The following is a 14,172-nucleotide window of genomic DNA, read 5'->3' as shown; positions in this document are numbered from 1 at the left end:
GCCTTGCTAACTTCAGTAGCTAACTACCAGCGCGCGAGTGTGCAGACTTTTTGTTGAAGAACCCCTTTCATTCTCTGGGGTACACGGAAAAGGTGTGAATTAAAAGCGAGGGTCGTCCTCTGCCTGAGATCAGTTTCATGAAGAAGGATGAAAAGGTGAGAGCGTTCAATACCAACTGGTATCAAATGTATAGCTGGTTAACAGGGAGCCTATCATCAAGCCACCTGTAATTGCACATTACGATTCTTTACAAGCTGAACATATTTTCTGGGATGTCAAAAACAATTCCGAATGATTTGATAGCTTCCATCGCATCATCCATTAAATGTTAGATTAAAGAGAGAGGTTGACGCAGCACATTTTTTTTCCCGCATGCACTCAATTAGGCTTTGCACTTTCCTCCAGTATTTATTGAGCAAAGACAATAACACATAATCACTCCGGACAGGAGTGCACTTCTCAGCGCTGTATGGGTTTTGACTGACAGCCGTTCTGAACTTGAGCCCCTCGCACGACAAGAAGTTGCCCCCATCCCTCCCACTAATTTGGCTGCTTTTATACATATTTTGTTGCTTAAGTGAGGGAATTGCTGTAAATTAAGAGGAGTGTGTATTTTGAAAGATGAGACTTATAATAAATATTGCTTTGACGTCATACAAGCAAACCAAACACCCGTGAGTCTAAATATGCACTTCACACTTCCATATCATACAACTCATGTCATAAACACTGAGTGTACAAAACATTAAGGTTAAGGTTGGGTTCTTTCCGTGACAAAGACTGACCAGCTGAATCCAGATGAAAGCCATGATCCTTATTGATGTCACCGGTTAAATCCACTTCAATCAGTGTAGATGTAGGCTGAGGAGATTGTTAAGCCTTCAAATCAAATTTTATTTGTCACACGCGCCGAATACAACCGGTTGCAGACCTTACCATGAAACGCTTACTTACAAGCAGTTAAACAACAATGCAGTTAAGGAAAATAAGTTCTAAATAAATATTTACTAAATAAACTAAATCAAAAAAAATCTAAAGTAACAATAAAATAACAATAACGAAACTGATTCAGAGGGCTTGGGTTAAATGTGGAAGAAACATTTCAGTTGAAGGCATTCAGTTATACAACTGACTAGGTATCCCCCTTTCCCTATATACAGGGGGTACCGGTACCGAGCCAATGTGTGGGGTACAGGTTAGTTGAGCTAATTGAGGTTATATGTACAGTGCCAGTCAAAGGTTTGGACACACCTAATCATTCAAGGTTTTTTCATTATTTGTACTATTTTCTACATTTTAGAATAATAGCGAAGACATCAAAACTATGAAATAACACATACGGAATCAAGTAGTAACCAAATAAAGTGTTAAACAAATCAAAATACATTTTATATTTGAGATTTTTCAAAGTAGCCACCCTTTGCCTTGATGACAGCTTTGCACACTCTTGGTATTCTTCTACCTCAAGTTCAGATCCTCGGAGCTCCCAGCCTCAACAGAACATGAGGCTGCCTGAGAGACCGGCCCATTCAACATCACCAGCTGTCATCATAGGCAGCTCTATGGTGAGAAACATCTCGGTCCCAAAGGCAAAAACTCTTGTGCTACCGAGGAGCACGAGTACAGGACATAACAAGGCTGCTTCCAACTGTTCTACCACAGATGCCGGGAGCTGACACTGTCGTAGTCCATGTGGGGGTCAAACAACATCAGGAGGGCTAGCTCGGAACATTTGAAAATGGATTTTAAATAACTGATTTTAGCATTAAAAGACTCAAAAAAAATGGCCAATCATTTCAGGTCCAGTACCATAGTTGGGCCGCACATGTGAAAGATTCAGCAGACTGTTGGCATTACACATCTGTCTAAAAGACTGTCGTAGCTCTGCTGGAGTCACTGTTATTGATAACTTTGACACCTTCTGGAAACAGAAGATACTCTACAGCACATATGTCAGAGTCAAGGCCCGCGGGCCACATCCGGCCCGCGAGAAGGTTTTTTACGGCCCCTGGGATGATCTTGATTTGTTATTAGAACCGGCCCGCAGACCGCAGCAAGCCGGCAGCCCGCAGATCTTTTACACGCACCAATACTACATTTCCCACAATGCAACGGTGACGCACCGAGCAGTAGGCTGCTTCATTTCAATATTTATTGGCACAGCAGTTGTCAGCATCACAGTAAAATTAACTTTCAGATACCCATCAAAAATGGCAAAACGGAAGGTGGACACTGAGAACCGGGGGTTTCAAACAAGGTGGGAGTCGGAGTATTTGTTCACGGAGGTAGCTGGAAAACCTGTGTGTCTTCTGTGTGGAGAAAGTGTGGCGGTACTGAAAGAGTATAATCTGAGACGACATTATGAAACGAAACACGCGGACAAAAACAAGAATATGGACATGGAACAAAGGCTACAAAAGGCAGAGGAATTAAAACGAGGCCTCAAATCTCGACAGGCTCTGTTCAAAAAAGCCAAATCACAAGGCCAGGCTGCTGTCAAGGCCAGTTTTATTTTGGCAGAAGAGATCGCTAAATCAGCCCGGCCATTTACGGAGGGGGATTTCATCAAAAACTGCATGATTAAAGTTTGTGACGAAGTTTGCCCAGAAAAAAGGCAACTCTTTTTAAATGTGAGTCTGAGCAGAAACACCATTGCCGAGAGAGTAGACCAGTTGTCCATCAAAAGGCAACTCTTTTTAAATGTGAGTCTGAGCAGAAACACCATTGCCGAGAGAGTAGACCAGTTGTCCATCAATCTAAAAGAGCAGCTTGTGAAAAAGGGAAAAGATTTCATTGCATATTCCTTGGCTGTGGATGAGAGCACCGACATTTCTGACATTGCCCAGTTGTCAATTTTCATCCGCGGAGTGGACTCCAGCCTAAGCGTGACAGAGGAGTTTTTGGCTTTACGTCCTATGCATGGCACAACTACGGGGCATGATTTGTATGAAGAGGTGTCAAGATGTGTAAATGAGATGGAGCTGCCTTGGGAAAAACTTGTGGGTTTGACAACCGACGGAGCACCTGCGATGTGTGGACACAGGAGCGGACTGGTGGCAAAGATACGGGAAAAGATGCAAGAGGAAAACGCGACAGGTGAGCTGACAGCTTATCATTGTATCATACACCAGGAAGCGTTGTGCGGTAAAGCCTTGAAAATGGAGCATGTAATGAGCATCATCACGCGCACAGTTAACTTTATCAGAGCCAAAGGTTTGAATCACCGCCAGTTCAAGGCATTTCTGACGGAGTTAGAAACGGAGCATGGTGATTTGCCTTATCACACAGAGGTGCGATGGCTAAGCCAGGGAAAGGTGCTTCAAAGATGTTTCGAGCTTCGTGAGGAGATTTGTCTGTTCTTGGACAGCAAAGGGAAAGACACAACACAACTCCGAGACGAAATGTTTCTGTGTGAAATGGCTTTTCTGTGTGACATTACGAGTCATCTGAATGCAATGAACTTGCAGCTGCAGGGTCGGGATCGTGTCATCTCTGATATGTACAGTACAGTGAAGGCATTTAAAACCAAGTTGAGTGGATGATAGAAAATTGCTATTATTGTTTTTTTCTTTGAAGTAAATTTAGCCCACTTTTGCTAAAATAGAAAATATAGGCTACTGATGGTGCCTTGAATACCGGTTTCTTTCATTTAATGTTCATGTTATGGGGATTTTTATATAAAGGAAATTTGTCTTTTGTGTCTGTTGAAAATTAAAGATTACTGACAGAGCCATAAGAAAATATTGCTTTATTTATCTGATCATATTGGAATATATTTGTTAGGTTTTCAGTAGGTTCAATTAGGTTCACTAGACTATATGCGTCATTTAAAAAATTTTCAATGAACATTCGAACAGTCCGGCCCTCGGCTTGTAGCTAAATTTTTTATTTGGCCCTCCGTCCATTTGACTTTGACACCCCTGCTCTACAGGATACTCTCTCCTCTTGGCTCCTGGACTCTGTCCACGTATTTCAAGGCTGCGTTGAAACAATGATTGGTAAATTATCCAAAACCAGTTTAGTTAATCTCTACCATTGTGACAATGAGTCGTCATAATGCTGCATCAAATGTACATGATCTTAGGGGCATTGGCAAACACAATGTAAGTAATTTAATTTATGTACCCCTAATTGCACCAAATACATCTGTTTATCCTACAGCTATTGTATGAAGTAATCATGACCCTATAAACCAGAGTTACACTGTTAGCACAGAGGCGGTGTGCAATAGTAGGAAGACCCCTTTATGCAGCTCACCCTGCACCATCAGCTCCAATGTAAATAACATGAGTAAGTCTAACTCTGATAAGCTTCCCAGTAAAGCATTAAAAACAATCAAGCAACCCAGAAAAGTGCTAAAAAATAGCCCATATAACATATGTAACCTAAGAAACAAGGTCCATGAAGACAATAACTTGCTTGTAACAGATGATATTCATATTCTGACTATCTCTGAAACTCACTTAGATAATACCTTTGATGAGACAGTGGTAGCAATACATGGTTATAACATCTACCGAAAATACAGAAATGCCAACGGAGGCGGTGTTGCTGTCTATGTTCAGAACCACATTCCTGTAAAGCTTAGAGACAATCTAATGTTAAATACTGTTGAAGTAATATGGCTACAGGTTCATCTGCCTCACCTAAAGCCCATTCCGGTGGGAAGCTGCTATAGACCACCAAGTGCTAACAGTCAGTATCTGGATAATATGGTGTGAAATGCTTGATAATGTATGTGATATCAACTGAGAAGTATATTTTCTGGGTGATTGAAATATTGACTGGCAGTTATCAAGCTGCCCACTCAAGAAAAAACGTCAAACTGTAACCAATGCCTGCAACCTGGATCAGGTTGTCTGTCAACCTACCAGGGTAGTTACAAACAGCACAGGAATTAAATCATCAACATGTATTGATCACATCTTTCCTTATACTGCAGATTTTTGCTTTAAAGCATTATCCAAATCCATAGGATGTAGTGACCACAATATAATAACCATATCTATGAAAATCAAAGTTCCAACGGCTGGGCCTAATATAGTATATAAGAGGTCATACAATAAGTTTTGTAGTGATTCATATGTTGATTATGTAAAGAATATTTGCTGGTCTGTGGTGTGTAATGAGGAGCAACCAGACGCTGTGCTGCACTTGACGCATTTATGAAACTACTTATTCCAGTTACTAATAAGCACACACCCATTAAGAAAATGACTGTAAAAACGGTTTAATCCCCTTGGATTGATGAGGAATTTAAAAATTGTATGTTTGAGAGGGATGAGGCAAAAGGTATGGGAATTAAATCTGGCAGCCAAACTGATTGGCAAATGTACTGCAAATTAAGAAATCATGAGAATAAACTAAATAAAAATAAATTACACTATGAAACAAAGATCAATTATATAAAGAATGATAGAAAAAAGCTTTGGGGCACCTTAAATGACATTTTGGGAAAAAAGTCAACTCGGCTCATTCATTCATTGAATCAGATGGCTCATTCGTCACAAAGCACACTGATATTGCAAACTACTTTAATGGCGTTTTCATTGGCAAGATAAGCAAACGTAGGGATGACATGCCAGCAACAAATGCTGACACTACACATCTAAGTATATCGGACCAAATAATGAAAGACAAGAATTGTACTACTGAATTCCATAAAGTCAGTGTGGAAGAGGTGAAAAAATGATTGTTGTCTATTGTTGTCTATCACCGGGGTCTGATAATCTGGATGGAAATTATTGAGGATAATAGCAGATGATATTGCCACTCCTATTTTCCACATCTTCAATTTAAGCCTACTTGAGACCGTGTGCCCTCAGGCCTGGGGGGAAGCTAAAGTCGTTCCGCTACCCAAGAATAGTAAAGCCCCTTTACTGGCTCAAACACCCGACCAATCAGCCTGTTACCAACCCATAGTAAGCTTCTGGAAAAAATTGTGTTTGACCAGATACAATGCTATTTCACAGTAAACAAATTGACAACAGAATTTCAGCATGCTTATAGGGAAGGACACTCGACAAGCACGGCACTTACACAAATGATGACGGGCTGAGTGAAATTGACGATAAAATGATTGTGGCGGGTGTCTTGTCAGACTTCAGAGCAGCTTCTGTCATTATCAATCATAGTCTGCTGCTGGAAAAACGTATGCGTTATGGCTTTACATCCCCTGCTATAATGTGGATAAAGAGTTACTTGTCTAACAGAATACTGAGGGTGTTCTTTAATGGAAGCCTCTCAAATATAATCCAGTTAGGATTACCAAGGGTAGCTGTTTAGGCCCCTTGCTCTTTTCAATTTTTACTAACAACATGCCACTGACTGAGTAAAGCCAGAGTGTCTATGTATGCGGATGACTCAACACTATACACATCAGCTACTACAGCGACTGAAATGACTGCAACACTCAACAAAGAGATGCAATTAGTTTCAGAGTGGGTGGCAAAGAATAAGTTAGCCCTACATATTTCCAAAACTAAAGTATTGTATTTGGAAATAAACCCTAAACCTCAACTAAATATTGTAATAAATAATGTGGAAATTGAGCAAGTTGATATGACTAAACTGCTTGAAGTAACATTAGATTGTAAACTATCATGGTCAAAACATATTGATGCAGTAGTAGCTAAGATGAGGAGAAGTCTGTCTATAATAAAGCGATGCTCTGCCTTCTTAACAACACTATCAACAAGGCAGGTCCTACAGGCCCTAGTTTTGTCGCACCTTGACTACTGTTCAGCCGTGTGATCAGGTGCCACAAAAAAGGACTTAGGAAAATTGTAATTGGCCCAGAACAGGGCAGCACGGCTGGCCCTTGGATGTACACAGAAAGCTAACATTAATAATATGCATGTCAATCTCTCCTGGCTGAAAGTGGAGTAGAGATTGTCTTCATCACTACTTTTATTTATGAGAGGTATTGACATGTTGAATGCACCGAGCTGTCTGTCTAAACTACTGGCACACAGTTTGGACACACATACATACCCCACAAGACGTCTTTCTAGAGGTCGACCGATTAATCAGAATGGCCGATTAAATAGGGCCGATTTCAAGTTTTCATAACAATCGGAAAGCAGTATTTTTGGACAACGATTTGGCAGATTTAAAATAAATAAAAAATGTACACCTCTATTGTACTAGGCAAGTCAGTTAAGAACACATTTTTATTTTCAATGACGGCCTAGGAACGGTGGGTTAACTGCCTTGTTCAGGGGCAGAACGACAGATTTTTACCTTGTCAACACGGGGATTCAATCTTGCAACCTTAGTTAACTAGTCCAACGCTCTAACCACCTGCCTCTCATTGCACTCCCTGAGGAGTCTACCTGTTACGCAAATGCAGTAAGAGGCCAAGGTAAGTTGCAAGCTAGCATTAAACTTATCTTATAAAAAACAATCAATCAATCATAATCACTAGTTAACTACACATGGTTGATGATATTACTAGTTTATCTAGCGTGTCCTGCGTTGCATATAATCGATGCGGTGCGCGTTCGCGGAAAAAGGACTGTCGTTGCTCCAATGTGTACCTAACCACGAACATCAATGCCTTTCTTAAAATCAATACACAGAAGTATATATTTTTAAACCTGCATATTTAGCTCAAATAAATCCAGGTTAGCAGGCAATATTAACCAGGTGAAATTGTGTCACTTTCCTTGCACGCAGAGTCAGGGTATATGCGATAATAATAAACATTTTGTTTTCGAAATGATAGTTTCCAGATTTGACCATATTACTTTCGTGCATTTTGCCAGCAGCTCTTCACTGTGCTTCAAGCATTGCGCTGTTTATGACTTCAAGCCTATCAACTCCCGAGATTAGGCTGTGTGAAATGGCTAGATAGTTAGCGGGGTGCGCGCTAATAGCGTTTCTAACGTCACTCGCTCTGAGACTTGGAGTAGTTGTTCCCCTTGCTCTGCATGGGTAACGCTGCTTCGAGGGTGGCTGTTGTCGATGTGTTCCTCGTTCGAGCCCAGGTAGTGTAGGAGCGAACCATTAAGGAGAGCAAAAGCATTAAATATAAATAGGTCTTGTTGCCAGGCTGAAGTAGCAAGGACATGCACATTAAGAGAAGAGGACACCCAGGCCATATGACACCCAGACTATACTCTATTTTTGAAAGAGTACATTAACCAAGACCATACGTACATTTATGACAGCTGGACGTACTATGGTCAGCAGGATACAGGAAGAAAGATGGAAGCAAGATAACTGATGACTAACACGTGAAACATAAGCATGCAATGGATACATTATTTTTAGGACGTGAAAAGGGTTCTACCATCGTTATAACCTAACCAAAAGCAGATATGAGCGTTAGTGGGCGTGAACTACCTCTGAGATGTGAAGAAAATAATGGACAGGTCAAGGGAAGCTATTTTCATATAGAGGGAGGGGACTCTATACGTTATGCAAAGACAGAATCCTATAAAGGCAGGACTCTGTAATATGAGTATTTGGTCTCTTTCCATGGAGGGGCTCGGCCCTGTTATGTTTGTGATAGGGTCCTTCCATGAAAGGGCTCAGTTTTGCTACTTTGTATTAAAGTGTATATTGAATTCACAAGTTCTTGTAAGAGTGTTATATTTTTGAGACGATTCTCCACAACAGTAGGAGCGAGGAGAGGGACGGAAGCTATACTGTTACACTGGCAATACTAAAGTGCCTATAAGAACATCCAATAGTCAAAGGTATATTGAATACAAATGGTATAGAGAGAAATAGTCCTATAAATAATATATTAACTAAAACCTAAAACCTCTTACCTTGGAATATTGAAGTCTCATGTTAAAAGGAACCACCAGCTTTCATATATTCTCATGTCCTGAGCAAGGAACTTAAACGTTAGCTTTTTTACATGGCACATATTGCACTTTTACTTTCTTCTCCAACACTTTGTTTTTGCATTATTTAAACCAAATTGAACATGTTTCATTATTTATTTGAGGCTAAAATTATTTTTATTGATGTATTATATTAAGTTAAAATAAGTGTTCATTCAGTATTGTTGTAATTGTCATTATTACAAATAAATGTTTTTTTTTAATTGTCCGATTAATCGATTTCGGCTTATTTTGGCCCTCCGTTAATCGGTATCGGCGTTGAAAAATCATAATCGGTCGACCTCTAGTCTCTTCACAGTCCCCAAGTCCAGAACAGACTATGGGAGGCACACAGTACTACATAGAGCCATGACTACATGGAATTCTATCTACATCAAGTAACTGATGCAAGCAGCAAAATTAGATTTAAAAAAAAAAACAGATTAAAAAACACCTTATGGAACAGCAGGGACTGAGAAGCAACACAAACATTGACACAGACATATATATATATATACACACACACACACACACACACACACACACACACACACACACACACACACACACACACACACACACACACACACACACACACACACACACACACACACACACATAAATACACATAGATGTAGTACTGTAGATATGTGGTAGTGGTGGAGTAGGGGCCTGGGGGCACACAGTGTGTTGTGAAATCTGTGACTGTATTGTAATGATTTTAACATTTTATAAACTGCCTTAATTTTGCTGGACCTCAGGAAGAACAGCTGCTGCCTAATGGGGATCCATAATAAATACACATACAAAATGAGGTAGTCAACTGGAATGCATTGCAATTAAGAGGTGTGCCTTGTTAAAAGTTCATTTGTGGAATTTCTTTCCTTCTTAATGCGTTTGAGCCAATCAGTTGTATTGTGACAAGGTAGGGGTAGTATACAGAAGATAGCCCTATTTGGTAAAAGACCAAGTCCATATTATGTCCAGAACAGTACAGAATCAAGAAATGGTCCACCACCCAAAGGACATCCAGCCAACTTGACACAACTGTGGGAAGCATTGGAGTCAACATAGGCCAGCATCCCTGTGGAACACTTTCAACACCTTGTAGAGTCCATGCCCCAACAAATTGACACTGTTCTGAGGGCAAAACGGAGTGTAGCTCAATATTAGGAAGGTGTACCTAATGTTTTGTACACTCAGTGTACAGTGTCAACGTTTAGGATCACTATGTTTGTTGTACAGTTACAAGATGTCATACTCTGGGTAGTTCTTGAAATTAAAAAAAAAATTAAGCTAAACGTTCTGATCTGTTGCGTCAGCCTCATTACGTAGGTCAACCTTTGTACTTTGGGGGACAGTAGATTGACATGGGTTAGTGCTATTGCTGTTCGTTAGGCCTACTCATCTTGTTGGCTGACGAAAAGTAAATGTGGACAGTTCTTCCAATATCTTCAATATGCACCTCGGAATAGAATAAGGACGCGTGCAGTTGCGTCCCCGATAGACACATTGGGGACGCAACTGCAAGTGTCCTTATCCTATGCACGCGTTCTTATCCTATTACAAGTGTCTTCACTTGTAGCCTGTGAGAAAGACCCGATCACGTGATGAGAGCCATTTGAGTGAGATGATAGATGCTTCGGAGCAGGCAGCACTCAGGGAAAGGGCTGCAAATGGGATTTTTTTAGGGTGTATTATGGCCACACAAAGGGGATGCCGCCGGGAAATTCAAGGCATTATTAAGTGCTTGTCAAATTGTGAATGAAGGACTGATGAAGTGTGTAGAAACAAAGCAGAGCCCATGCCTTTCAGGCAACTTTTTCAAATCATCAATAGAGCCACATCATGCAGCCTGACAATGTATTAAACATCTAAACATATAGCCCAGTGTTTGTAGAACAACTAAAGTTACATTAATAACACTAACATTAATAACACTAAATTAAGCATATAAGAGTACCTATTTATTTGTTAACTGCTCAACACAGAATAGCCGCATGTGTACACTCCCTCAAATTGTTTGGAGAAAATATCCCTTCTATATTATTCAGCTTTGTTCAATTGTATTCTTCACACTATAAAATAATGCCATGGAATTGTAAGCAAATCTTATCTGCTAAATGAACTAGTGTAGCCCACAACCATATGTTAGGTCCTGATCTGGCTATGCCATAAGTACAACTCAGAGTATGCTATTCTGTTCTTCTGAAGTAGAATACATTTAGACCAGTCTAAAATAAAATAATGGATTTATTGTGAAGGTGTAGGCTATATTACATGGATTTATTGTGAAGTTGTAGGCTATATTACATGGATCTATTGTGAAGGTGTAGGCTATATTACATGGATTTATTGTGATGGTGTAGGCTATATTACATGGATTTATTGTGAAGTTGTAGGCTATATTACATGGATCTATTGTGAAGGTGTAGGCTATATCACATGGATTTATTGTGATGGTGTAGGCTATATTACATGGATTTATTGTGAAGGTGTAGGCTATATTACATGGATTTATTCAACTTTTTAAAATGTAGATGTTCCAAAGTTCTACATCAGTGGCTTGTAGGCTGTGTGTGGAAGCCAGACGATGCTAAATGTGTTTAAGATTAATTAACGGTCAATAACTGTGAGACCGACAGTTATTTGCTTGACAATCACCAGCTGACTAAATTTCGAGACCATCACAGCCCTACACGAGACCAAAACAGTTGCACTGTATAGCCCTGACAGATGAGCTGCTAATCAACACTAAATAGCTATGTTTTTCAAATGTGGGTCAATAAATAAATATTGATCAATTAGTGAACTGTTACAGAAGAAGACTGGAGTCTAATCCACACACACCATTATTCTTACCTGATGACATTGAATCTGAATCTCCCTTTTCATCTCCTTCTCTCGCAGTTCCACTCAGCCCTGGTGTTTTCCTGCAATCGACTAGCCACACAGACACCCTCTTCAGACCCCACAGTGAGGCACGACCTGGGGACTCCGGGAGAGGGGAGGGGGGTGGGAAAGACGTGTCCTAGAAAACACATATGTGTAAATAATGACAGAATCAATTTAGGTGGGAAACTCTCCTACATGTCAAAGAAATTTGAATTCTCAAAAGTCTCAGCAGTCTTTCTTTGACTCCTCTCATTCTCTGGACCTCCTTTCCAAATTGTATTGGAAGAGAAAGTCCAATCAGAATCACCTTTATTTGCCAAGTACATTTACATATATAGGACATTTGGAGGAACCTCAAATATTCTCTTCTAATGTATTCAAAGAAGGAGGTTGAAGAATCAAGGAAGGACTGTTGAGAACCAAAACACTCAATGACTGGGAAATACTTACCTCCAGCCGGTTGCTAGGAAACCAATCCTTGTCCTCCATGTCCCATTCTTCATTGCAGTGAATAACATTGCCATCATCATCAACAGTCTGGCTGGGACTCATGGGAGCCACACTATATTCTTCCTGTACCTTTCTGATGTCCTCTTTCACTATACAGCCCTGGGAGGGCCAGAAAACAGCATTTCGCCTTGGTTCTGTAAAGGGAAGAGTTCAACTATTGGTTAAAACAAAGGGTGTAGCTGGCTTTCTACCTGATTCCAGGCATATCACTCTCTAAATCCTAGGACCTTCAGTCGGAGAGCGAACTCTGAATACAAACTAAACTAAAATGAAAAGGAAAAAAACAGATGTCAGTAGAATGCCTCCACAACTGTTTTTAAGACAATACCAAAGATTTATATAACTAACCCAAGATACACCACAGTCTGTTGTTTCCAATGGGATCAAATTAAGCATACTGGGCAGAACAAACATACATTTTGCCATTATGGCACCCCTACTTTGTGAAGTGTGTGTGTATGTGTACAATAACTCAAATCTCTTCTAAACAACAGCATTTTTTTTACTTTAGCAAAGGTTCAAGTCTACAAAACGTACCACTCTGTTCATAACATATTCCTTGTTTTGTGATTAAAGGTTCCGTAGATTTAGAAAATTAGCTGAATGTCATCCCAGTTCCATCTCACTCCATACTCTCCCACTGCTGGACACTGGGCTTCCTTCCTCTCCTCAACATATTTGATGGGGAATAGGGAATGGAAATTCCAACCGGATGCTTCAGATTTATACATCCCGTAAAACATATGGCTCGTTGTTCTATAGTCATGGGGGGGGGGGGGGCATTTTAGCTAACCTTAACCTGCTGCATAAGTTCTCCTAAACCTGCTACGGAAAATCTGTAAAATCCCTCCTAGACAAAACCTTGTTCTATATGTGACAAAACTCACTGGTGTCTTCAGTCTCCCCTCCTGCCTCCTCTTTCAGTTCCAAAACGTCTTCCTCCTCCTTTATTGAGATAGCTATCTCTTCCTCTTTCATTATACAATATTCTTCTTCTTCTTCTTTCAATGTGATAGTCTCCTCTTTCATTCTGAATTCGTCTACTTCCTCTTTCACTACAAAAGGTCCTTTCTCTTCGTTCACCATAACAGCCCCCTCTTCTTCTTTCAATGTGATAGCCTCCTCTTTCTCCTTCGTCGTTCTGAAAGCTTCTTCCTCTCCTTTTACTGTATCCCCGTCTTCTTCTTTTACGACAATGTTCAGCCCCAGAGGTTCTTTCTCTGTCCAGCAGACCTCTTGTTCAGCAGCGGGGGAGAAGCTTTGTGAGCTCATTGTCGGGGATGTTAGCTAGCTAGCATGAGCGACTGCCCTGATGCTAGGCTCAGTATCAATCTTAAATGGCTAATTCCGTTTAAATCAACTAGTACATACGTTATCCGAATTGGGTTTAAACCAATACTATTCATGTAGCTATACAAAATGGTCTAAAGTGATGCAATGGGTCGGTTTAATGTTGGCTAACAAGCTACCGGTACAGAGATGGCTGAATCAGTAGCCGTGTTGTTGTTGAAGAAGCTTCTTCTTCTACTTGTATTCTATCAGCAGCACAAACGATGACGTCATGTTTGTATGGTAATGAGGAAATCTTCTAAATAGAACCGCGTATTTCAAAACATTGCATTTACATTACATTTAAGTCATTTAGCAGACGCTCTTATCCAGAGCGACTTACAAATTGGTGCATTCACCTTATGACATCCAGTGGGACAGTCATCAATTCATCTAAAACTTAGAATTACTTAACCTATCCTAGGTATTCCTTAAAGAGGTGGGGTTTCAGGTGTCTGCGGAAGGTGGTGATTGACTCCGCTGTCCTGGCGTCGTGAGGAAGTTTGTTCCACCATTGGGGGGCCAGGGATAGCTCATTCACTGATATTTGAAGTGCAATGAGTCGTTCATGAAAACAAATAAAAAACATGGTTTTAAAACCCTT

At 40.3% G+C, this 14,172-nt stretch overlaps 1 protein-coding gene across 1 annotated transcript in view; it reads right to left on the bottom strand.

Moving 5' to 3' along the window:
- Window positions 1–13,723, bottom strand: part of LOC124003724 (oocyte zinc finger protein XlCOF6-like) — a 30,191-nt gene extending 16,468 nt beyond the window's left edge. The window contains exons 1-3 of the mRNA XM_046312269.1: window positions 13,127–13,723; window positions 12,180–12,373; window positions 11,697–11,865 (exon numbers count right to left, since the gene is read on the bottom strand). Coding sequence (XP_046168225.1) covers window positions 11,697–11,865; window positions 12,180–12,373; window positions 13,127–13,511 — 748 coding nt within the window. The 5' untranslated portion in view covers window positions 13,512–13,723. The remainder of the gene's footprint in view (window positions 1–11,696; window positions 11,866–12,179; window positions 12,374–13,126) is intronic.
- Between the last annotated feature and the right edge of the window lie 449 nt (window positions 13,724–14,172).

Source organism: Oncorhynchus gorbuscha, linkage group LG18 (assembly GCF_021184085.1).
Source record: "Oncorhynchus gorbuscha isolate QuinsamMale2020 ecotype Even-year linkage group LG18, OgorEven_v1.0, whole genome shotgun sequence".
NCBI classification, from domain to species: domain Eukaryota; kingdom Metazoa; phylum Chordata; class Actinopteri; order Salmoniformes; family Salmonidae; genus Oncorhynchus; species Oncorhynchus gorbuscha.
The sequence above is the reverse complement of the archived record's forward strand: the minus strand, read 5'-3'. Positions and strand labels throughout refer to the sequence as shown.